This window comes from Musca autumnalis, unplaced genomic scaffold, assembly GCF_047663935.1.
Source record: "Musca autumnalis isolate F117 unplaced genomic scaffold, ASM4766393v1 scaffold_5, whole genome shotgun sequence".
In the NCBI taxonomy this organism is placed as follows: Eukaryota; Metazoa; Arthropoda; class Insecta; order Diptera; family Muscidae; genus Musca; species Musca autumnalis.
This window is the reverse complement of record NW_027412088.1, coordinates 4,307,333-4,330,168: the sequence shown is the minus strand read 5'-3', so window position 1 is coordinate 4,330,168 and position 22,836 is coordinate 4,307,333. Positions and strand designations below refer to the sequence as shown.

Genomic DNA, 22,836 nt, shown 5'->3' with positions numbered 1-22,836 from the left:
AAGTGATTTGTGATAATTACTTTATGTTTCAATTAATTTTCAGAAATAAGAACTGACATACACATTTACTTGCATATCACTCATTTTCTCAAACAGTGTGAATTAATTTTCATCATTTTATGTCAAAATTCCATGTTGATATCTTAACAAGTCACACAGCTAAATTGAATGTATTTTATCGGCTTAAATTCCCAGACGAGAGCAAGCTATACATACATATGCATGTATATATTAACTACAGACTTCAAAGACATTTTCTGCAAACATCAATTTTTTTGAGATAGGTCACTATTGAATTAAATGAGCGATGTGTATATAAACAAATATTAAAATGTGCTGTGATAATATAATGACTGGTTATGTAGGTCACGTAAGAGACATGTCCAAGAAAGTTGGTCTGCTTTAATTAAGGCCCCGTAAATTATTTAACAAGTGAAATTGGAACCAACTACAAATATTTTTTCTTTCAAAAATCTTGAAAGGGTAGCAAGAACTGTTAATGTTATTTTATTGTATATTATTTGAAAACAATAAAAGGTCATTATAGTGTTATATTTGTCTGCTATATTACAGAAGGTAATTAGTTGTGGAAAGAAATCAGAATACTCCAGGCTCTATCTGAATTCATTAGAAATTATAATTGTTTGTGAGGCACTAAGGGCTTTTGATAACAATGTAAATATGGGCTGCCTAATTTAATTAATTAAATTCTCAATATAATTATTTATGTAATTAAATAAACAAATTGCCTGGCAAATAACCCACTTTAAGTGAATGCACGTTGAAGCTTCGTAACATTTCTTCAAAGGTAGATCGAACATCGAACCCTTACCGACTTTTACCCATATCACAGTTTATTGCCAGTTACTGCCAATAAAAGCGTATAATGTTTTTTTTTTTTTTTTGTTTTGCAATGCATACCTGTTGTTGTGTAGTGTCAATTAACCGAGTAAATATTTAAATTAAACGATAAGAATATTTAAAGAGTTGTTTATGGCAGTGACAATGACAGGAGAATGAATACCAGTTATCCGATTGCCCTCAATAATATCGGCACATGATCATCAGCTGGTCGCTCTTTTAACTTTTGATAGACAGATTTTGTTCTACCATCGCGCTAAATACTTTGAAAGATATCATAACACGGTCTACGTGCTAAACCTCTCTTCTCGAGGAGCAAAAAAAAACGATTTGCTCATTGAACAAACCCCACTTTTAATGGAAATTTGTGAAATTATTTGTTAAATTGTAGTGGCTTTTGTTGTTGACGTTGTGTTTGTTGTTATCTCTTTGCGCCATATTGAAAGTGAGTAAGCCCGCAATACGTCTAACAACAGTCCAAAGTGAAAAGTAAACAAACCAAACAAACCACTTTTGCTGCAATTGTTTCAGTCAAATCTAAAGACCAAAACAATAACAACAACAGCAACAATACAAAGTCTCTCCACACTGTCGGTAAGTATTATGAGTGCCAACAGAACGGGTTCTTTTTGTTGTTGCTGCTGCGCTGGGGCTCTACAATATTCTTCTGATCACTCAGTTTCAGCTGGTTGACGGTTGTTGATCAGCGATCAGTAACGTAAACAATCTTGAACTTGACAGTTGACAGTCGAATGTGCCGGCGTGTGCATTTCTTGCATCTCTAAGCGTTGTTACCAAAAACTAAACGAAGAAGAACGCGTCCAGTGTATAACCGCATAAAGCGCGACAGACACAGATTCGAACGAATATATCGCCGAGTGCATTGCCGATTTTCTTGTGTTTTTGTAAAAATAGTTTTCATTTTTCGGTTACATTAAAAAAACATATTCCCGTCTATAAATATAACCTAGCCTACAACGTCAAAAGGCTGCAGATTTTAGTTTTCTTTCATACAAGCAAATAAATAAAAAAACATACGCAGCGTCATCAGACAACAAAACATTGCCGATTGCTGTTTTAAAGACAAATCGCAAAAGGGGGCGTAAAGTGTTTTTTGCCATTAAATAATATTAATAATAAAAACAACAATTATTTAATATTTTTCATTTTGGATTGTCTGTCCAAAAGTTGAAACAACTCTACGGAAGTCAACAGCTATCCATCCATCCATTCAATTGTCATTCATCATCAAAAAAAGCTTTGGACAGTTGGCAGCCGAACAATGACGTCGCCCATTAAACACCGACCATACTGGCCATTCATAATTACAGGTAAGAACGCGGAACGTTAATCGATTATTAACTGTGTTTGACTGATTATATTTGAATTTTCAGTCTTTGTCGTTGTTGTTGTGTTTGTTTTTTAACTGTAGAAGTTCCTAGACGGTAGACTTTCGAAAGTTGAATTTCCCGCAAGTGTGTTCGTACAGCTGTTGACCATGAACCGGGCCAATGTATTTATCGTAAAATTGTTAACAAATAAGAAACAACAAATGAGACAATTTAATATTTGCTCTGGTTACGCACACATACGCTGTGATATACTTTGTCTAGAAATATACATACTTACATACATCTCTACTTATGCACATATAAACTTTCACAATTTTGCACTAAATATGCAATATCTCCTGGCCAGAACTGTGTGACAAAAACTGCAAATGGATTGACCTTAAATCGATTTGCAAAGTTTATTGCAGTAAGCATTCCGTGGATTATAATATAAAGTACGTTCGGATAGTCACATCGATGTAGTCATAAAGTCCATTTATGATCACTTCGTTTAAAAAAACGCAGTTATGATTAGAAATTGCGCACATTTCTTTAATATTTTTTATGGATTAAGGGGAGAGTGCTTGTTATAGATTAATTTTAAATTAAATTATGTTAATGATTATTGTTTGGTTGAAGAACCTCATTAATCTAATAGCTTGTTTGGTTCGTCAAATCGTTAAACGTTTAAGCCATCAACATATAATTGCGCATTGGTCTTAGTACCCGTCAATTGAATAAGCAGAAAATACCACTTTGGGCCACTAAACTTGCCTGGATATTAATTTGGATTTGGTACACAAAGCTCACAAGATACATACGAGTATAATATTTGTTTGTAAAATTTGGTACCGAATTAGTCCCATATTCTTCCACGTTTCCTTATAGCATCCATTAAAAGTTAACACCCTATTTTCTCTATTTTGAAAATTTTAGCGATAATTTTTTAATTCTTTCTGGGAAGAACAAAACTCAGCAACAACAACCACAAGGTCGTATGGTCAATAAAGAATACTACTTTGTTTGGCAAAAAAATTTTATCCGAAACACGCAGTTGTTTCTAGATGAAATCGGCGAGTTATTTTCAAATCCGGTCCCGCTTTTTCTCCATCAGCTCTTGTTTTTGAGATATAGCTCAAAATCGGTTTTTACGAATTTAACCCAGACTTTCGTTATTTTCGGATACAAACAAATATTTTTTGTGGGTTTTTCCACATTATTATATTAAGGAGATGTTGTACGCTCGATACAAATCGTTTTTGAAATAGTTATGGTGAGTATATATCAAAAATATACGACGGACCTTGTAAAAATTTCATATTTTGAGTACTTTAAGCTGCAATTACGTCATCGGGGGAAGTCATAGGATCTTCATATGGTACTCCGGATATGCTTAGGGTGTCTACTATATAATCCAGTATTCAAATGTATAATATAAAGTCCATAGCCCCCATGATTCGGCCATAACCTAAAAATCGCCATGAAGACTGCTAAAGGGAAATCATTTACCAGTGATATCATTACCACATAAGCCAGTTACTTTTCAATGACAGTCATCATGATGATTTTTAGGTTATGGCCGAGTCATGGGCGCTATGAACTTTATATTATATATTTGAATACTGGACTATATAGTAGACACCATAAGCATATCCGCATTGCCATATGAAGATCCTATGATTTCCCCCCGATGACGTAATTACAGCTTAAGGTACTCAAAATAAGCAATTTTTACAAGGTCCGTCGTATATTTTCTATATTTTTTGATATATACTCAACATAACTATTTCAAAAATGATGTGTATCGAGCGCACAACATCTCCTTAATATATTAATGTCGAAAAACCCTCACAAAAATATTTGTTTGTATCCGAAAATAACGAAAGTCTGGGTTAAACTCGTAAAAACCGATTTTGAGCTATATCTCAAAAATAAGAGCTGATGGAGAAAAACCGGGACCGGATTTGAAAATAAATCTCCGATTTCATCTAGAAACAACTGCAACTTTGTCTGAAACATTCAACTTTTTCAATTTTGTTGAGCAGTGTAATTGATTTTGCACCATGATTACGCAGCAGCACACATCAATGATTGTTTTTGATTTTTTGGCCAAAAAATGGGATTACCAAGCAAGACTATAGGAAAAGTTTGGAGTTTCAATTAACTGACATAATTTCGCATATGCATTTATCTAATGAAGTGCGATATATGTATGTACTACTTACCAAGCTTTGCTTTCGTCTGCCACAAAAACAACATCCTAAAACGCCTGAAGATCGGCTTAACCACCCGTGAAACGTAGCGTAATGGTTGGATGCGGTGGACTTCGGTAGACTCCTAATTTTTCAATGTATATCTAAGTTCTAACAGCTCAACTCGAAAGAGAATTAATTAAATATCACTATAAATTACCTTCGTCTTTATAAGGCAAAAATAAACAAGTAAAAAAGTATCAGTCGGCTTTGCCGACAGATATATACCCTCAGCTTGGGTGGATTGTTATATTTAAAAAAAAAAAAAAACATGTTTTTGTGGGTTTTCAAATTTGGGCGTATGAACCGACAAAAGTATGGATAGGATTAAAGCTCAAAAATTTGCGGGGATATCGATAGATAGCGCTTTTTGCACACTAGTATACAAAAAAAATTATAATATTTCTGTAAGCAGCGCCACTAGGAAAACCTTCGGTAAAAATGTCCAAAGGATCCCCGAACCACACAAAAATTTTGAACATTTGTGAGGTTGGTACCACAAGGATTGGGCAGATAGGACCCAAATTTGAACATAAACTAAAGCTTTGTTCCAGAACTAAAAAGTTTTTACAATTTTTACGACTTTTACACGTTTTACCCGAAACCCCGTTCCCGTATACAAAAAAGTTGTAAAATGTTCACTTCTCTTTAAACAAAATTGCGCTGAATGACGCTCTCTTTAAAAAACTTTTTACTCGACAAATTTGAGCGTGTAAAAAATAGTAACATGGATGCCGACGTCTAATTGGCTGGTACACCGACTTTCACATTTGTTCGATCTTTTGTGACGTTCTTTCCATTTTTGCATTCCCGAACTTTTTGAAAAAACTTTTGTGTGAGAACAATTTCTCTCTTTTTCTCTCTTTTACGAGTTTTGATATTAAAAAGTACGGGAACAAAGCTTAAGTTTCGACAATATTTAGAGATCCAAAGTTTGGATCAAATCGGTTGCTACGTCTATGAGAAATCGAACTTTTGTTGGGGAGGTACCGGAAGGAATGGACCTATAAGCACCACCCTCGAATTTCATCTAATATTCGAAGAAATATTGCAATATCCAAAGTGTGGACGAACGCACTATTCGGTTCGAGCTCTCTAGCACCTACATATGGTGCCATAGGGGTTTTCTACAACTTTCGGGCTGTTTTTTCAAGAAGTATGGACTTGTCCCTGAAAAAACTTTTAGTGTCGAAATTGAGGCAGCGAATGCAAGTTGCTTCAACAAAAATCAATGTGATTCGAGAGCAGGTCTTAAAGTGAGTTTATCCAAAATTGTATATGGGAGGTACCCGAAGGAGTGGGCCGATTGAGTCCATATTGGAACCTCATCTAAGTCTGGTAGACATTTCACGATTTGCAAAGTATGGACCAAATCGGTTACTCCCTTCAAGAGTTATCGTGCGCACATTTTTTTCGAACATTTTTGAACTTTTGTGGGGGAGGTACCTGAAGGAGTGTACCGATATGGCTTATCTTCGGACTTAAACTATGTTTGAACAAAATATTACTAAGGCCAAATTTTGGATCGAATTGGCAGATCCGTTCGAGAGTTATTTAGCGCTCCAACCACAACCTTCAAGAGTTATCGTACGTACAAGTTTTCCGAACATTTTCGAACTTTTGTGGGGGAGGTACCGGAAGGAGTGGACCGATATAATCCATCTTCGAACTTAAACTAAGTTTGGATAAAATATTAGGAAAGCCAAATTTTAGACCGAATCGGTTGATCCGTTCGAGAGTTATCGTGCGCACCAGCCAGACAGACGGACGGACATGGCTAAATCGACTCCAAATTGTCTGAAACACATTTCGTCCAAACATACTTGGGGTCTAAAACCATTATTTCGATGAGGCAAATTTTGCCCGTATGGAAGTGTACTATATACCCTCGTTAGCATAAATGCTGAGGGTATAAAAACAAAACCGTTATCATGTTATTAACCACCGTATATACCGGACTTAGCCAACGCTGACTTTCTACTTCCCAAAACTGAATTTAAAATAACGGTTTTTTATCAGATCTTGTATATATGTACACAGAAAACACTACTTTTGCGATAAACTGTTTTATCAAAATTTGTATTTTGTAACTATCTACATTTTTGAAAGATGGTGAAATTAAAGTAATTTGGGGAAATATTTGATAAACGCGATTGTAAATATGACAATTCGTTTATCGGCAAAAAATCAATCAAAATTTAATTGAATATTTGACTTTGTTTATCAAATCGTTATCAATTTTTTTCTGTGTTTATATGATCGAATACTTATCTTACAGTGATGATAACATGAGCGCAGGAACAATTCTCTGGGAACCCAAACTGATTCTCTCGGAGTTTATCAATAATCGAGTCAGACATTAAGGTTCGACTTTTGCGGCTTAGTATCATTCTTGGGATAGGTAGAAGTGTTATTTCTGGTTTCAAGCTTCTCTGCTATCAGTCTCTTATTAAAAGTATACCATGATACCATGGACATGGCCAACACATCGCCCCTATTGTTTGGTCTCTGTTTGGTGCATTCAACTTGAGTTGTTCAAGTTGACCTGTTTCATACATATTTAATACTTACGATTGGGATTTGAGATCAATATCTGAGATTTCATCTTCATATTCTTGGATAGATTAGATACCTCCAAAGTATTTCTGCCAGCATATACTTTCTGGTCTGGAGAATATCAATATGTTAACTATGTTAACATTTTTCAAATGTTAACTCCGAATATCCGAAAATAGTTCTCACCCAACAAAAAACCCAAGTAATGACTTTATTTAGTATATGTTGGTAGTAGTAATCATATTTTCTACATGGGGATGTCATAGGAAGGAAGTACTTCCTTAAGGATGTTATTTAAGTAAATATTTAACAAAACGATAGACGCAAAGGCTACAAAACATACGTTCTGTTTTTAGAACAGTTTAGGTGAATTTACGTTCAATTTCAACAATTCAAATTTTTATTTTGCTCTGTGCTTATTTTGAACTTCTGATTTGTAGCCATACACAATACCCACTGTACCACGCATGTATGTTAGTAATGATTTAAGTAAATGGTTTTGGCTTGTAAATTTTTTAAGAAATAACACATTACTTTTTCAGCTTACTGGTAATGCAGAATGTAGCTTGTTTACATTACTTAAAAATGGGTTACTTGGCTCATGTGACTCAAAAATTTTTGCTGGGCAGTAATCTGTGTTGGCAAATAAAAACGTAGAGAGCTATAGATACAACAGAAAGCTAAATATCTAATGAACGGCGCACACTGGTCGAGATCATTGATCTAGCGGACCGAAATTAATAACTTCCAACCGAATTGAGATATATTTTCGAAATTTTGTCCAAACTCAGCCTGTGTCCTCAGGATATAATGGACTAAATATAAACAACATCGGCTAATATTTTGGTATAGCCCCCATATAACGGTACCTCCTGATATTCGGTAATTTGAGTATTGAAGCCACCCTTTTGGTACTTCTGTGTTTCTTAGGGTTTCTAGTAAGTAAACCTTTCCAGCAAAAATTGTGGACATAGGTTCACGTTTGGGTATAGGCAGGGGTAGGTACCTCCCGATTTTCAAACACATAGGTCCACGTTTGAGTATAGCCCCCATATAACGGTATCTCCCGATATTCTGTATTTTGTGGATCTCAGCAAAATAATTTGGAAGTAGTGCAATGTGGACTAGTTCTTTCACGGCATGTTTAGATGCAGTTCAAACGGAGTGGTGAAAAAGGCACTCCATTCCTCACATTTTAACTGCATATGAATGCAATCCAAAGAATCACATCCACTTGTCACATTTTAACAACATCCGGATGTAGTTCAACGGAGTCGTGAAAAAGGCACTCCAATTCCTAACAAATTAACAGCATCCGGATGCAGTCCAAAAAGGCACTCCGTTCGCTTTATTTTATTAGCAGTTGTTAGAGATCCCTACAAGTACATAAATCATACATTTTCCAAAAAGAGATAAGCGTGTTAACATTTCCAAAAATTTGTTTAAAAAATATTTAATTTGCGAACATTTTTTCGGTAAGAAAATTTCCCAATGGAGTGCTGTTGGAGTACATGTCGAAATCTTAAAATCAAACCTATTTAGCAGATGAAGCAAGAACAGCTCAGCTTGGATTAAATGGAGAGCGGAGGAAACACGCATGGTTGCGATTGAATTCAATGGATAATTTTCATAATTTGTGTTAATGTAATAAAAATCTTAAAATTTTTGTTTTACATAAATAATAAATGCATTTTATTTGTTCGGGATATTTTGTAATGGCTTGCACACATTTCGAAGAATGTATCAAAACACGTGCTTTGGACTTCATCCTATTCTACCCCCAAAGGGTTAGTTAAAATGCAGTGCCAAAGAGTCAGTTAAAATGCAGTGCCAGAGGGTCAGTTAAAATTCAGTGCAATGGAGTGCATCTTTCCGTAGTCACGCTCTTGTTAAAATCATGAGTGAAAATGCATAATTTGATGCACTTCCAGATCACCTGTACTTATGATTTAACTGCCTCTTTGGAGGCTAACTTTTTTCTGGGATTTTATCAAATTTTTCAGACCAAATACGCTGAAATTTGACATACATCTACTCCACCAAAAATTTTGAACATACATAGGTCTACGTTTTGATATAGCCCCCATATAACAGTATAACTGTATATATTTTGGGTAGTTTGAGGATTTAAGCTATATTTTCAGACCATTTAACAGCAAGAGTTGCGGCTAGTTGCAGCCAAAATTTGGGTATTCCGAATCTAGGAAGTCCAAATTGTAGTTATGCTTCATTCAACAAAAGTATATTACAGTTAAAACACAATAACAATAATAATTTTTGAAAATTTATTATACCCTACACCACTATGTGGGGAGGGTATTATAAGTTGGTTTTGGCCAAAAAGTTTGTAATGCATCGAAATAATGAATGTCTCGAAGATCTGAGTCAATCTGGCTATGTGTATCCGTCCGTCTGTCCATCAAAACCTTGTAATCACGCTACAGTTCGCAATTTTGATCGGATCGTCACCAGATTTTGGGTGTTCATGACGGTCCCGGAGGGGAAGAAACCTATTGATTTTGGTGATGGTCGGATAATATTCAGGGGCCGGAATGGGCAAAAAAACTTATTTGGAGAAAAAATCAAGGAAAGTAGAAAATATCACCTTTAAAACAATGTAAAGTAGGGTAGTCAAATAACAGAGATATCGCAATAGTCGGTAATGCATCCCATTTTCCGATTTTTTGTAATCACGCTACATGTCGCAATTTTGATCGGATCGTCACGAATTTTTTGGGAATTGATGCGGGCCCCACAGAGGAAGAAGCCTATTATGTTTGGTGATGGTCGGATAATATTCAGGAGTTTGAATAAGCAAAAAGCTTATGTGGAGAAAAGTCAACTTTTTTTTCGTATGCGAATATCTCCGCCCCACAGGGAAGAAGCCTATTGATTTTGGTGATGGTCGGATAATATTTAGGTGTCGGAATGGGGAAAAACTCATGTGGAGACAAATTCAATGTTTTAGAGTAGGGGTATTCCAACGGCAAAGCCTGTCAATGGAAGACATTTGTGTAAAGTAGGCTGGCGAAGGTGGTCAAACAAGGGAGATACCACAATAGTTGGTAATGCATCCAATTCGTCAATTTTTTTGCAATCACGCTACAGGTCGCAATATTGATCGGATGATCACAAAATTTTGGTTGCTTATGGGGGTCCCAGAGAGAAAGAGGCATATTATGTTTGGTGGTAGTTGGATTATATTCCCTAAAATAAATGTTTACCAGTGAAAAGCTTATGCACAGGGATAATGGTGTAGGCCAAACTACTTTTTAATTTAAATCGATACAATGGAACAAATTTCGCAATTTTTGACATTTTTTTACATTCGCGCCGCTAGATTAAAGGTTTCGACCAGTGTGCGACGGTGCGATCGAACTATTGATGGTGCGATTGATGATTGAACTACTAAACTAATTCACTAATTTAGGGGTGTTTTATTCTTTATTCTTTCTTTTTAGGCGTTTATCGATAGTAAAACCATGAATCGGAGATATAAGATAGAATAGCCCTTTTGTTTATGTTTCAAACGTCGTCTAACTGGTTGACATTGTGTAGAACTTGGTTAGATCGAACAGAACATTTTTAGAATCTGTATTTTTCCTGAGGTACTCTAAATTCAGAGAGAACAAAATAATAACTAAAATTTTTAGAAATATACTATGCGACGTCCGAGTTAAGTTGGTAAACCTCCCTATTCAAGTCAGCAGCAGTGTATATTGATAATAAAGAATAGGCTTGCAGGAAATGTTTTGATGATTTTGGTTACGAAAGCGATATTTATGCTTTTGTTGTTGTGAACGAAATTCTTACAATTTGTTGAAATAAAACGCATATCAATAAATATAAAATGTACTTAATTTATCTTTGAAGTGTGCTAATTAACACGTCCATAGGTGTATTATACTAAATAAATATTTACAATGATATATCATTAAAGGTATTAAAAACTTAATAAGTAATTCATTATCAGTTTAAATCAACAAATTTCCACCAAAAACATTTTATAAAACTTCACCACAAGGGGTTAAGGAACTCCGTAAAGACTATTATCATTCTGATAAAGCAACAAATATTGCACATTCATTTCATATTTACCACGCCATAAAGGAGATTTTAAAAGTGTTATTAAATCATTAACATTTCCTAATGTTTGTTGTCGATTGATTGATTGTTTGGTTAACCGAGAATGGCGACTACCGGATTATATTGTTTACAAGCGAAAAATGGCTTTTGGCGCTTATAAAATACGATCAAATAATGTTCATTGCGGTGGAGGGTGTAAATAAATCTTAAATTGATTTATTGTGAGTTCTTCAATGTAAAATAGAACTTATTTTTCCCACATTAACATAGGCTTTTATTACGATTTGAGCACCTGAAGTTTCAAGTCTATTTAAAGCATCTTGGCGCTGCAAAATCATCACGATATCACAACCGATATGAATATCAAATGTTGATGTTTTAATTGAAAACAATTGTTTTCAAAAATCAAATTCTTCCCATAGAGAAGGAAACGTGAGTTCTCACTTTCTGTCTGTGTGTGTCAGCCTGTCTATTTGTCTCCATGTGCCATTGATCTTGAAACTGTTGGGTGGGCAAATGTAAATGAGTTCAATTAGAAAAGATTGTTTTTCAATTGAATTAAGAAAATACGAGAAACCAACAGCGGTCACTATTTCAAATCGGAATCGGCCAGCATAAATTTACATTTAGTTTGCAAGCATTCAATTCCATTCTAAGGAGAAGCAATCGAAAATTTATTGACTGGTTTTTAATTTAAAGTGATGCAATAGGTGACAATGTCACATCATTGTCTCCTTGCTGTTATAATAACTTTTGAGAAAATTGAGGAAGAACATTTGGATCCACAAAATTTGTGTAAAATTAATAAAATTTTTTAAATTTTCCTTATATTTTTTTACCTTATTAGTGAGAAGTTAATTTGTTATGATATTTTTGGTTAATTTGGACTAGAGTACGTCCTCTACTTTTGATTTGTACGTCGAAGGTCACACTAGAGTGGTTTCATTGAAACTTTTAGGTATTTATAGATCGAGTTCCCCACTACAGCAACTTTATGATATCACTACTGTGAAACTCGATCTAGGAACCCTTGTTTTCATGAAATTGTTTCAATGAAACACTCTAGTGTGACCTTCGACTACGTAATCCAATGAAATCAGAGTACCATACATATTGTTCTGGTTTAAATGAAATCACTAACTTCTGTTGCTTTTAAAACTTTGGTAGGTAAGCTTTTAATAATAGAAGAATTGCCGGTCCTCTTTTTGGTTCTGAAACTTTTCATCAATGTGTATATGTACTATATTTTCATCCAAAAAAAAAAAAAAAAAAATGGTCACCGTACGCACAAAGCTTGAATTTAAAAATTTAAATTTTTTGGTATTTTAGGGAATACATTTATATTCGTATAAATGGGAAGCGTTTTGCTTTCAAATCTATCCAAAATCTGTATGTAGAAGTTCCATTAAGGCTACTAAGATATACCTGAAGATGTTAGAAGCGTTTTTTTTTTTTAAATGTCAGAAACACATATTGATGAGTTGTTACGAAGACCAACGAGAACTTTTGAACATTACTTATTGGTTAACAATGTTAAATAATCCGATGACTTATTGTGGCTATCTACAGTAATAAACATCATACTCACGCCTATTAATAATTGTTTATGAGAAAAAAAAATCACGTATTAGATGAGCGGAAATAAAAAGTTGAAGATACAGAATAATTACCACCTAATGTTCGTATGTAATCTTTAGAGATGACTACTTAACTTAAATTTGTTGCATTTATATTTCTAATAAATCTCAATTGAAACCTATTTCACAATATATGAAGAGCTTTCATAAAGTTCTTTGGTTTCTATATGATCAATACTCTTTATACTAACTTAACACATTTTAGCACATTTTAATTGCCTAACTAACAAATGTCATCACGTCATATGTTTTAATATGTTAATTTGTATCTAGTTTTTTTTTTCAAAATAATTTATTGTCATTCTTCGATAAAAAAAATACTACGTTTTTTTTTTCTTTCAAAGAGTTTATAGCCACAAAGTATATTTTAGAAACTTCTGAATGAAATAAACAAGTTTGTGATTCACATTTGTTTCACTAGAAACAAATACTAAATGATTGGTGTTTCCCATCGGTATTAAGCGGATCGGATGTGTTTTAAACATTGATATTTTAATATGCGGTATAATATTTTAATAACAGGTAGAAGTGAAATGTCTTATCGACAATAATATTTTGCAATACATTTCTTCGAATTTTAATATTCTTAACGAGTATCAAGAGTCCTGAAGGACAAAATCGTCATTGCGGAAGCTCTTGAGTTCTTCGTCGATAATGTATAATAAACGTAAGGGTGTCTCAGGAGGATTTAAGAGGTTTAAGCTACATTCCCTTTAGTTTACAGTTTTGTGACAAAAATGTCTTCAAAGAAATAATAAATATCAGGCAGATATATAAGCTCAACCTGCGACCGTATACAAAAACAATAACAACAAGTAAGTACGGCGTTAAGTTCGGCCGGGCCGAACTTGTTATACCCTCCACCACAAGTTGTATTGAAGTAAAATGGAATAATTAGTTTCCTTTCGTGTATGAAGAAGACTTAATACTAAATTTCAGCAATTTCGGTAAAACAATGTGAGGCATCATTCTATGGGGGCTATTTCAAAACGTCGATCTATACAGTTTTTAGGCTCATCTATAAAGTTTTTAGGCTCAAAGAAGACTTAATACCAAATTTCCTATGTTTCGGTAAGAAAATGTGGCTAAAACTTAAAAAATACCGAAAATCAAGAAGTACGCTTCTATGGGGATATAGGAAGACGTGGACCTATACTGATAACACTCTTCTGGAATATTTTATAACTCTTGGAAGACGAAATAACGAATTTCAGCCATTTCGGTTCGATATTCACGTCACAATCTTCAGTATTACGAAAATCGGGAGGTACCGTTCTATGGGGGCTATATCAAAACGTGGTCCTATACCGACGAATTTTAGTCAGAAATGGAGCAATGTGAAAGCGTGGACCTGTACAGACATATTTCTGGCGAACAGTTTTATTTCACATTGAAGAGTAAATACCAAATTTGAAAACGCAACCTTCGAAATACGAAAAATCGGGAGGTACCTTTCCATGGGGGCTATATGAAGGCGTGGAGTACCCCCAACGGAGTCTAAATACCAAATTTTAGCCATTTCGGTGGAATATTGAGGCCACAACGTTCAAAATACCGAAAATCGGGAAGTACCGTTCTATGGGGGCTATATGAAGGCATGGACCAATACCGACAAAGTTCTGGGGGAAAGCCCACAAACGTAGACTAAATACCAAATTTCAAACATTTCGGTGTGATAATGAAGCTAAAACCTTCAAAATATCGAAAATCGGGAGGTACCGTTCTATGGGGGCTATACGAAGGTGTGGACCGATAGCGACAAAATTCTGGGGGGAAAATTTATACCCCTAAAGAAGACTACGTACTACATTTCAGCCATTTTGGTAGGATAATGAAGCTAAAACCTTAAAAATACCGAAAATCGGGAGGTACCGTTCTATGGGGGCTATATCAAAACGTGGACCGATATATCCCATTTTCAATACCAACCTTCCTGCATGTAATAAAAACTTCTGTACCAAATTTTGACTCTCTATCTTTAAAATTGCGAGCTGTACCTTGATTTCAACAGACAGACGGACGGACGGACGGACAAATCGACATAGAATTTTATGCTGATCAATAATATATATACTTTATAGGGTCTCTGGTCTCAGAAAATGTATCTTGTAGTACCTATATGTACAGTGACTGTCACTAAAAATGATGCAAACTGAAATAAAAAATGTAAACGTTGATAACTTGGAAACGAGTTGAAATTTTTTTCCAATTCAAAAAATAATTTTGTAGGCTTAAAAGTTGTCTTTAAGATAGCATACAAAAATATTCCGTTTACATTACCGCTATACTAAAATTTTTTTTATGCAATTTTAATAATCAGTTTTTTATGCAATTTTAGTAATCAATAATTCCACCATTCTGATTACTAAAATTGCATAAAAAGCGAAAAATTTGGAAATTATTAACCGATTATTGTGGTGCATCATTTTTAATGCTCACATTAAAAAGGACAATTTTTTATTTTCCGGTAAAATTTTAGTATAACGGTACTGGAAACGGAATATTTTTGTATGTCATCTTAAATACAACTATTCGGCCTACAAAATTATTTTTTGAATTGTAAAAAAATCTCAACTCGTTTTCAAGTTATCAACGTTTACATGTTTCATTTCAGGTTGCATCATTTTTAGTGACAGTCCCTGTACCTTCAGTGTGCGCATTGACACCCACGAAACAGAACCAATCATTATATTATAAAGCTAACACCTCAGCTTTTACTTTGTTGTCTTTGTACTACATACACCCTCTTCTTTCTTTCTAAAAGACTTCCATCGTATTCCGTACGTAGCTTAACAACAGTTGTGAGAAACCGAAACCAAAAGATAGGAAATTTCATTCATATTCTAATCAATGGCAATGAACAACAGGTAACTATCAGCACTACCATTATTAAGAAAATTATTTTGTTTCTAAGGTAAAGTTCTCGGAAATTTGTCTTTGTGTTTTTACGTGTTTAAATATTTTATTGTTGTTCTGCTTTAAATGTCATCGGTTGGCGTTATTTTCAACATCTGTAATCCCCCCGAATATTGAAGAGTTCTTTAAAATATAAGTCAAGGTGCCTGTGGTGATCGATGAATTGGGGACTAATGATCATTTAGACACTTGGATGGGTGTTATTTTGGCGTGATGCAATTTGAGGTGATATTTCATCGAATAAAGGGGCAAAAATACGAACATACAACCGTGTTTGTCTATGCTTATTAATTGTATGCCCTTTGCCTTGTTACATTTTGATCTTTACCACGTTCCCCTTAGCTGAATTCATATGATAATATAAGTACATTCATTATCACCCAAATTGTAATCCCCCTTTTAATTAAACTACGCCTCTTCAGGGACCGCCACAGAAACAAGGAAACTTTGAAATATATGATTTCAACTGTTACCCAGCTATACCCGGACATAATGTCACATAAAGTGTAAATAACTAAAACAAACACACACATAATTACTAACTTACATTATTAAAGACCACCCGAACTTTGCAAATAAATCAAAGCCTATGTATGCGTATGTCAGACTGACATCAGAAAGATAAGATATCGATTTTTGCCAGGTATTTTGTTCGCCCACCGTTGCTTTGTCATTCATTACCAACCAAACAGTGTTCTGGTCTTATCTACACCCATTTTTTTCATATTGTTTTTTTTTTATTTTTTTACTAATAATAATTTTGTTTTAACATTAATATTGCTTTTGCTCTTGTTTTATATTTTCAGTTGTTAGCGTTTTGCTGCAAGGTACACTTGGCCAGTCGTATCATTTTTTAATTGGCCATCATCAGCGTAATTTTGATCAGCTATACCGTGATCCGCCTCCCAATACCAGGCAATACCCAAACCCAAGTGAAATAAATAATAATAACAACAGTAGTTCGGACTCGAGCTCAGAATCGGATAGTGGCATAAATAATAATTCAACTATAATTGTAGTGCAAAATAGTAAGTAAAAGAGTGTTGGAAGGAGGAAGTGTTAAAATTGAATTCAATTTAAAAAAATGAAAAATTTTGGACAATTAATTGAACTAATATAAATCACATATTAAACTGTGAATAAATTACATATCGAAATATCTCAAATAAATTGCAATTTTACCTCAGAGAACGATTATATTCCACAAATCAAGTGCAAAACACAACAAGTAGGTGATTTCCATAATGAACGGCATTACGCCATATTTTATCAGATGTCAGTGACTTTTAATGTTTCATGATATGTGAAGATATTTCATACTAAGCCTTTGTCTTGTGAAAATTATCTATACGAGTACATGTGTAATATATAAAGGCAAACTGAAATAAAATTCCCCTAAAAGATAATTTTGTAGAAATTATTCCGTAGAACTTCATCAAGGCGAGACTATATCACGTCCGTAAACATGTGTATATTCGTATGTATGTATGTGCATGAAAACAACAACAATGAAAACAAAAGAAACTGCCAAACTTAATCTAGATAGAGGCCATGCAATATAAAAATTGGGACAGTATAACAAAATAATCAGTCCTGTTTTCGTTTACAGCACCGACTTAATCTTAATCAGAAATTGATTTTGTTCCATTGCAATACTTCCATTTCCAAGGAAGGCTGATGATATTGTTGTATGATAGTTTAAAAGGATATACTACAATATGTGTAATTTTTAAAGTCGTGATAAAACTGTGTGATAAAAGAACAAAAAAGGCCAATGTCTCCTTGTTTTGCTTAAAGGTATGCACTTTTTTACCGGCCCCTAGAGTTTTAGAGCCTAGGTATCATTATTGCAAAAATCATTTTCTTAGCTTAAAACACCGAATCGACCTTAAACACGTGGTATTTATTTGCTTATAGCCCTATTGTTCATGTGTATGTACTGAGAAATGATTCTAGACAAGACACTAGGTGGACTTAATAGAAACAAAAGCTTCAAAAATATTTTACGTGTGTAAATTTGCAATAATGTCCGTACATGATATGAAGTTATCAAACTCCGCCTTTGACTTCCAGTCATTCACATTCGATATACTTAATGCGCTTAATAACCACCAGTGAAACGATCGTAGCATATTGGTTTAATGTGTGGGACTTAGATTTCACTTTTTCATTACAAAATAAAATTTCCATAAATATGGACATCCGTCCTAATACGACAACAATAAATAAAAACAAGTAAAAAAGTGTCAGTCGGCTCTGCCGACAGATATATACCCTCAGTCTGTGTGGATGGAAATACTTTTTTCCCAAAAAAAAATGTATTTAGGAGGGTTTTCAAAATTTTGGGCGTATGAACCGACAAAAGAATGGATAAGATTAAAGCTCAAAATTTGCGGGGATATCGATAGATAGGGCTTTTTTATCACACTAGCCTACGAAAAACATAATATCGCTGTAAACAGGGCCACTAGGAAAACCTTCGGTAAAAATATCCAAAGGATCCTCGAACCACACAAAACTGTTGAACATTTGTGTGGGTGGTACCACAGGAATTGGACAGATAGGGCCTAAATTTGAACATAAACTAAGTTTCGACAATATTTAGAGAGCCAAAGTTTGGACTTAATCGGTTGCTAGGTCTATGCGAAATCGCGCGTACCATTTAACGAATATTTTCGAACTTTTGTAAAGGAGGTACCGGAAGCAGTGGGCCTATAAGCACCACATTCGAATTTCATCTAATATTCGAAGAAATATTACAATATCCAAAGTGTAGACGAACGTAGTATTCGGTTCGAGCTCTCCAGCCACTACATATGGTGCCATAGGAGTTTTTTTCGGGCTGTAAAACAACTTTTAATGCCGTAAATTAGGCAGCGAATGCAAGTTGCTTCAACAAAGTGATTCGAGAGCTGGTCTTAAAGTGAATTTATCCAAAATTTTGTGTGGGAGGTACCCGAAGCAGTGTACAAATACATATAGTAAATATTCGAACCTGATCTTTATCTGGTAATATATTGGAATGTGTAAAGTATAGACCAAATCGGACACTCCCTTCAAGAGTTATCGTGCGCATAAATTTTCCGAACTTTTTGAACTTTTGTGGGGGAGGTACCCAAAGGAGTGGACCGAGATGGCTTATCCTCGAACTTAAACTAAATTTGGACAAAGTACATATTTCGAAGGCCAAATTTTGGACTGAATCGGCAGAGTTATCTTGCGCTCCAACCACTACACACGGTGTCATACGGGGTTTTGTACCTTTCAGGCTGTTTTCTCAGAAAGTATGGACTTGCCCCTGATAAAACTTATATCGTCGCATGGGGGGCCGTGAATACAAGTTGCAACAACAAAAATCAAAGCGATTCGAGAGCAGGTCCTAAACTGAACTTTTCCGAAATTCGGTGTTCGGTGTGGGATGTACCCGAAGGAGTGAACCGATTGAGTCCATATTGGAACCTCATCTAAGTCTGGTAGAAATTTCACGATATGCAAAGTATGAACCAAATCGGTTACTTCCTTCAAGAGTTATCGTGCGCACAAATTTTCCGAACTTTTGTAAGAGAGGTACCGGAAGGAGTGGACCGATAGATATAAACCATCTTCGAATTTAAACTAAGTTTGGACAAAATATTACGAAAGCCAAATTTTGGACTGAATCAGTTGATCCGTTCGAGATTTATCGTGCGCTCCAGCCAGCCAGACAGACGGACGGACATGGCTAAATCAACTCCAAATTGTCTGAAACACATTTCGTCCAAACATACTTGGGGTCTAAAACCATTATTTCGATGAGGCACATTTTGCCTGTATGAAAGTGTATATTATATACCCTCGTTAGCATAAACGCTGAGGGTATAAATAAAGTTATTATATTTATGGAAGTCTCGGGAAAGGCTCTCCTATCCGCCGGAAATTCATGTGAATAACTTTTATAGACAGTCAGTTAATCAGTTGAACGTGGAATGTTTCCCATTTGTAGAATATAAATTAAACATGTAATATTTCTCTTGTTTTCAGCTTAAGTCGAAATATTACAGAAAAAATGAAAAATTGTCATTTGCTGTTTTTATTTACGAAAACCACAGATTTATAATAAGGCATTTGGAAGACCGTAAACCGATGAAATGGTCCTCTCTATGTATTCCACCACCCACTTTCTAACTGTACATTTTAAACGATGCGCATAAACATTTTTATCTTAACAACAAAGTATTTCCCAAGTCAAGAGACTTCTCTATAATTGAAATTCACAATTGATTTTTCCACTATGTCAATCTAGAAACTAATCACTCACTTCCCTTTTTGTAGAAAATATGCGACTTTTTACAATTCGTGGTGTCATCACGTCACTTATAGGCCATACCTCTAAAGTACCTGTGGAAATAATTCCTGCACTTGATTTTGTAGTGGATTTTGCACACACAAAATACTTATCGCCAATGTTGACACTAACAAATAAATAAAATAATAATAACAATAACAATATCGCAACTCTCAAAGTGGTGCAAAATGCAATAAAGTGTTTATTAAGCCCGCCATATTTACAAAAGTATTCGATTAAATATTTGAATAATTTATTACGCCAATTGTGACGATTAGTAGTCAACAAGAAGAAACAGTTTGTTGTGACGCCTCTGTTGGAAAAATGGGGTGTGTTTTTGTCAAGATAATATTTATATCACTTACACCTACCTCTAGCTATCTTTAAAGAAGTAATAATGTTGTGTTTTTCTTTATCTCTTTTTAGCAGTGCACGAAGGTACCAACGAATTATCACAGACAGCTATGGATATTATTACGATTGTTTGGTATGTTGCTACATTTTTGGCTTTAGCCGCTTTCTTTCTACTGATGGCCTGTTCCGATCGACGCTGTGCAGATAGCTCACGCAATCCCCAGTCAAATACGAACGAAACTCCCATTCCGCCACCGACACCCTCACCATCTTACAGTGAATTTGCTCCGCCAAGTTATGACAGTGTCATGAAGTTGCAGCATGCCAACAAGACCAGTATATTCGTCATACCCTTTCCCATGGACCAATCGCCAAAGGATAATAATCAATCACCCAGCACGCCCACCATAAATGTCTACACCATCAATGAAGTGCAGAAAACTGACAGTTAGCTGAATATCACAATCTGCTGTAGCTGTGTAAAATATAGAATTGTATTTTTCTCATACGAAAACTGTGATATTAGAGCATTTCCTCGATTCATGGAATGAGGGTTGCCAACATTATTTAACTATTGATATAAGTCATTGATACATACATATATGACACTTACTGCGTAGATATATTGTACACACTTATTAGAACTCATTCAATATGCATATATGTACTATAATGATAAGACTGATGTTTAGGGTAAAGTAATTAATTGTATTTACCATCACCAAGGTGTCCATTTATTAGAGAGTGGCTATTTTTTGATGTTTGCTGTTAAATTATAGCCAGCTCCAGATATTTTGTCGCCCCTATTATTTAGTTGTTAAGATAAAGTCGTGATTAAGAGTATGTTTGTTTGTATGTATGCTGTGTTAGCTTTAACTAAATAAAGCAAAAGTCTACATAAAATACCATATTTAAATGTATAAATGTTTATATTTATTGGGTTTGTCCTCGTACTTACTAAATGTTGCTGAAACACTTTTTTTAGCAATATTTCCTTTATACGACTGTCAAAATTCGAAACATTTGTAATAATTATCACGTAAAAAGAAACAGCTGTTATTACAAAATATCGAGTACCCGAACAGACATATTGTTATTTTTTCGTAAGTACAATAGACAGATATTTGTTTTAAAGATTTGTTAGGGAGGATACTATATACATATTTTATTCAAAGATTTAATTACACCGTTTTTTATTTTCGATGACGACATACCTATAATTTGATTTTTTTAAGTCAGACTTAATCCCAGTTATGTTGTTGAACTATTTTTTTAAGGGAATTTTGGCATTGTACATCAAGGAGTATGTCTTTACTAGGTACCTGATGAGGATCTTTGCTAGACTCCAATAAAACTCAAAATTTTTCTACTTAGAGAAAAACAAAATATTCATACACATGTATATACGAGATGTAGATGTTTTTAATTCTGTCATTTGTCGGGGTTTTCGATATATGTACATATGTATGTATATGCGTAGGAAACAGATTCGAAGAACCAACGGTTTTTACTAATTATTGCGGTTTTCGATTAATCGAGATTCTAAATTTGTAGAGCGGATTGTAATATTTTGTATGCTCTATTAATTTCTAAGCATCAAAGGCACAGTGGATCCACTTGTATGGAGCAGTGGCCAAATTATATTTCCTTTGTAAATATCAAGCTAATGCACTGGTCACAGCATTGTGCTGATGCGAATATTGTTTTAAGATGCTATGAGCGTAGCATTCTCCCCTCTTTCTTTCTTGAAATAATTTATGCTGTTAATACAAAATGTCATGAACAACAGTACCAATCTTCTTATATATAAAAGGCAATGTGTGTATGTTAAGTACCGATTTCGTTGAAAATTTCAGGGAATGTACAGGGAACACCCGTGGTGAAAATAGGCTATATATTTTTGCCATGTATGACACTAAATGGCAGCCCATATTAATGTATATATATATATATATATAAGAGCTTAGTGAGTGAGTGTGTGACTGAGTGAGTGACTGATACAGTGTTGCCAGTATTAGGGATTTGTTCCCAAAATGGGGATTTTTTTACAAAATGGGGATGAAAAATTTGAATTGGGGATTTGAATTTTATGAATGAAGGTGATTTTACTGCAAAAAATCTTCAATGAACAAATAGGTAATAAACAAATAAAACTTTATTTGGACTTTTGAGAAGATACAATCAATAATTTGAACACATTTTGGAGCAGGGTATATTCTTATCAAAGATGCAACATGATCAAAGTCTTCTGAACAACTTGCAGAGGTGGTTTTAAACTCGCTTTCGGTGTCAACCAGCAATGCTTGCGTATAATACATATGTCAGTTATGAATCCCCTAAAGAAATGTTAAAACTGCTGATTTAAAAAACTTCTAGTAGGCATTTTCTGAAAGTAAATATTGAGGCTACAAAAATCGTAGTTGGGTTATTTGTTGCTAGATTAGGTTTGGATTTTATAGCATCATCTAGAACGGACTAAAACTACTGTTTTTGCTCAGATTAAAGCTATATCTCTGAGA

The 22,836-nt window shown here is 34.4% G+C and overlaps 1 protein-coding gene across 2 annotated transcripts; it reads left to right on the top strand.

The window, feature by feature from the left end:
- The first annotated feature begins 1,104 nt into the window (after positions 1 to 1,104).
- LOC141405287 (uncharacterized) lies at positions 1,105 to 21,233 on the top strand. 2 transcript variants are annotated; one of them, XM_073989469.1, is made up of 4 exons: positions 1,114 to 1,455; positions 1,541 to 2,192; positions 16,446 to 16,667; positions 20,390 to 21,233. In XM_073989469.1, the coding sequence occupies exons 2-4, from the start codon at positions 2,144 to 2,146 to the stop codon at positions 20,767 to 20,769; spliced, it is 651 nt and encodes a 216-aa protein (XP_073845570.1). In that variant the 5' UTR covers positions 1,114 to 1,455; positions 1,541 to 2,143; the 3' UTR covers positions 20,770 to 21,233. The 2 variants fall into 2 exon arrangements, with proteins under 2 accessions (XP_073845571.1, XP_073845570.1); XM_073989470.1 differs by having other exon boundaries at positions 1,105 to 2,192; positions 20,393 to 21,233.
- The last annotated feature ends 1,603 nt before the right edge of the window (positions 21,234 to 22,836 follow it).

Coding starts and splice junctions, on each gene's coding strand:
- LOC141405287 (XM_073989469.1), top strand. CDS start 2,144: ATGACGTCGCCCATTAAACACCGACCATACTGGCCATTCATAATTACA. Junction 2,193..16,445: donor CTGGCCATTCATAATTACAG/GTAAGAACGCGG, acceptor TTATATTTTCAG/TTGTTAGCGTTTTGCTGCAA. Junction 16,668..20,389: donor TATAATTGTAGTGCAAAATA/GTAAGTAAAAGA, acceptor ATCTCTTTTTAG/CAGTGCACGAAGGTACCAAC.